This window comes from Propithecus coquereli, unplaced genomic scaffold, assembly GCF_000956105.1.
Source record: "Propithecus coquereli isolate 6110/MARCELLA unplaced genomic scaffold, Pcoq_1.0 Scaffold15, whole genome shotgun sequence".
Taxonomy (NCBI): domain Eukaryota; kingdom Metazoa; phylum Chordata; class Mammalia; order Primates; family Indriidae; genus Propithecus; species Propithecus coquereli.
In genome coordinates this window covers 9,116,197-9,119,794 of record NW_012139413.1, presented here as the reverse complement: position 1 = coordinate 9,119,794, position 3,598 = coordinate 9,116,197, and the positions used below count along the sequence as shown (strand labels likewise).

The 3,598-nt window shown below is 40.2% G+C and overlaps 1 protein-coding gene across 1 annotated transcript in view; it reads right to left on the bottom strand.

Annotated features, from left to right (window-relative positions):
• The window catches only part of NAALADL2 (N-acetylated alpha-linked acidic dipeptidase-like 2), a 1,013,114-nt gene extending 1,009,787 nt beyond the window's left edge, over positions 1 to 3,327 (bottom strand). Inside the window, exon 1 of the mRNA XM_012640170.1 lies at positions 2,948 to 3,327. Coding sequence (XP_012495624.1) covers positions 2,948 to 3,327 — 380 coding nt within the window. The remainder of the gene's footprint in view (positions 1 to 2,947) is intronic.
• Between the last annotated feature and the right edge of the window lie 271 nt (positions 3,328 to 3,598).

Below are 3,598 nucleotides of genomic sequence, written 5' to 3'. Positions count from 1 at the left end.
TTTCTCAAGAAGCATATTATTTATTTATTTTTTTTTAAGTTCTAATGACAGAAGTTAGCAGAACTTATTGCGTAGAAGAGATTTACTAGGCATTGGACCAAGTTAGGTCTTGGTTAAAAAAATAAACACAGGATTTCAGAGGTGTTGAATCCCATTTTAATTTGTTCTTTCCACTCAGATAAGTAATAAGCCAAATGTTTCAATATGCAAAATGTTTACAAAAGGAAACATTCTCATTCCCTATAACTGATAATATATTAGATTTCAATGCCTTGTATGCAAAAACGTAGTATCAGACAGCTGCAATTCTGCCTAGATAAGCTTTTGCTGTGATACATAAACAAATGCTATTAACTTTGGGAAAGCACATATTTTATAAAGACACATAATTCAGTTGTCTTATTGATACAGTAGACCCCCACCAACATGGAAAATTAGTTTAGAATTCAGCTAAATTTACAAATCTGGAAACTACTTTGTTAGCAAAATTTTTAGTTTAAGAATTTAACACCTGAAAGCAAAAATCAGAGTTATATCAACTATAATATCCACATAAATAATCCCTTAATAGTTATTATAATGAAAGTCTATATATTTCTGGAATATGTTTAACACAACTTTCAGATTATAGAAACTCTTATATTCACTAAAAATTAAATGTTACAGACAGAAAACTAAATTCAGAGTATGTCACACCATTACAATTCACACCACTAAAAAGACCACAGGGCTGGGGATAGAGAAAGGGTTTCAAAAGCCTCCATCTTCTCTCATCAAAGAGAGATAGGGAATCTGCCCACACACAGAGCTCACCATTGCTACAGCCTACAAACAACTAGCAACTGAGAAGAGCAATATACTAAGGCTATCCATAACTAAAGCCTCTATCTAAAACCTAGATCACCGTCAAAACACCCAAAATGCAAGCCAAAGTTTCTTGCCCAATATATGCTACAAACACTCCCATACATGTGAGTAAGAGGAAAAACCCCATCTAAACAAAATAAAGTCCAAAATGGAGAAGCAACAACTACTCCAGATGAGAAGGAATCAGCAATAGAGCTCCAGAAGTATGGAAAATCAGAACAAAAGGTCTCCCACCAAAGGGACCACCAGCCCTCTAGCAGAGGATAATAAGCAAAATGAAAATACTGAAATGACAGATAAAGAATTCCAAATATGGATTATAAGGAAGCTCAACAAAATCCAAGAGAAAATGGGGAACCAACTCTAAGAAAACAATTCAGGAAATGAATGAAAAATTCACTAAAGAAATCAACATATTGAAGAAAAAACAGAAAGATCTTCTGGAAATGAAAAATTCATTTAAGGAAATACAAAACACAGTTGAAAGTTTTATGAATAGACTGGATTAGGCATAAGCAAGAATCTCAGACCTTGAAGGCAATTCTTTTGAATTAAATCAGTCAGTCAAAAATAATGAAAAGAGAATTAAAATGAATGAACAAAGTCTAAAGAAATATGGGATTATGTGAAACACCCAAACATAAGAATCATAGGCATCCCAGAGAGTGAAGAAAAAATGCACAAGGGCTGAAAAACCTATTAGAGAGAGTAATTGAGGAAAATTTCCCTGATCTTGGTAGACATTTAAACATTCAGGTACAAGAAGCTCAAGGAACACCTAAGAGATTTACTACAAAGAGGCAATCACTAAGACACATAGTCATCAGACTGGCCAAAGTCAACATGAAGGACAAACTTCTATGAGCTGTAAGGTGAAAACATCAAGTAATTTACAAAGGAAAATCCATCGTGCTAACTGCAGAATTCTCAACTGAGACCTTGCAAGCCAGAAGGGATTGAGGCCCCATTTTCAGTCTTAAACAGAATATTTCCAGTCTAGAATTTTGTATCCTGAAAAACTGTTTCACAAATAAAGAAGAAATAAAGACATTTCCAGACAAGTAAACACTGAGGGAATTTGTCAAGACCAAACCTGCTCTGCAGGAAATACTAAGAACTACATTATAGATGGAACAAGACAGTGGTCATTCTTCAGTGTAAAACTATCCAAAAGCTAAGGATCAGAGCTCAAATACAGCAATAATACAAGAGGTAAAATAAAACAATACGATACTAACAGAATGAACAGAGCAGCATCCCACATATCAATTATATTGATCAACATAAATGGTTTGAATTAACCACTCAAGAGACATGGCTGGCTGAATGGATAGAAAAAAAAAAAAAGTGAGCCAACTATCTGCTATCTCCAGGAAACACATCTAACCAACAAGGACTCTTATAGACTCAAGGTTCAGGGATGGAAAAAAATATCCCATGAAAATGGAAACCAGAAGAAAGCAGGTATAGACATTCTCATATCAGACAAAATTGACTTTATAATAGTAAAGCAAGACAAAGAAGGTCATTATATAATGGTAAAGAGAGAAATTCAACAAGAAGACATAACAATCCTAAATATTTATGCACCTAACACAGAGCACCCAGATTCATAAAGCAAACCCTACTAAACCTAAGTAGAGAGATAAACAGCAACATTGTAATTGTCAGGGACTTGAACACCCCACTGACAGAACTAGAAAGATCATCCAAGCCACTGAGGCCGCAGAGCGTCCCAGCCCAGAAAGCGGATTCTCTTGTTACTCCCCTCCTCCAAGGGCAGGGCCTACTCTGCCAGGCGGGGAAGGGGCGTTGCCTGAGACTGTTGCCTGAGCCTGCCCTGCTGGGCTGGGGAAGGGGTGGTGCCCAGAACCGCAAGGTGCCACAGCGTTTCTAGGCTATGGACCCCCAAAATGGCAGCTGTCCACCCCCGGAGAGCCAGCACTGGAGGCGACTGCTTGGGGGACAGCAGGTGCTGGGTTTGGCAGGCTATCTCAATGAGCCACCGGCTGTACCCACTGCTTCCCTATCCCACTGTCTCATGTCAGTCCATTAGAGGGTCCTGCACTCTCTGTCCCACCCTGAGCCAGCTAAATCTTCAGCGGTTTCCAGAGGCAGAGCCTCCCTTTTAGCGTTCACCCCCTCTGTTCTGGTCCTGCTGACCACCAGAGGCAAGGTGCCGGTCTCCAAACTCCTTCCTTCGGACTCGGGAAGTGTCCACTCAGACCAGTCCCTCCCCCGCCCAGTGTGGACCCAGCACAGAGCACCAGGGAGTTCAAAATGTTTCCTGCTATTGTCTCTTCTCCACACAGCCTGTTGTCCCATGCCACAACTTTGCACTGACTTCAGGTGCTTCCCTGCCTGAGTGGACGTGAAGGTCGGTGGAGGAAGGGTCATCCTCCTGTGGGTCAGATCACACTGCTCTGGCCAGGCAATGGAGACGGCCGTCCCATGCTCCATTTCCTATTATATATGTAGCACTCTCCAGACTTTGTGGCCAATTCTCCAATTCACCTCTTTTTTTTTTCCAGTGCTGCTTCTCTGCAGATTCATGATGCTGTTCTTGTGGAAGAGAGATACACTCCTGTTTAGCTGTCCACATTCTTCACCTCCTACTCTGGGAGCAGATAGCGAGGAGGTCACCACTGATCTGTCATTTTCCCTCCCTGATCAGTCCCAAGGAAATAATTAACAGAGCAAATAGACAACCTACAGAATGGGAGAAAATATC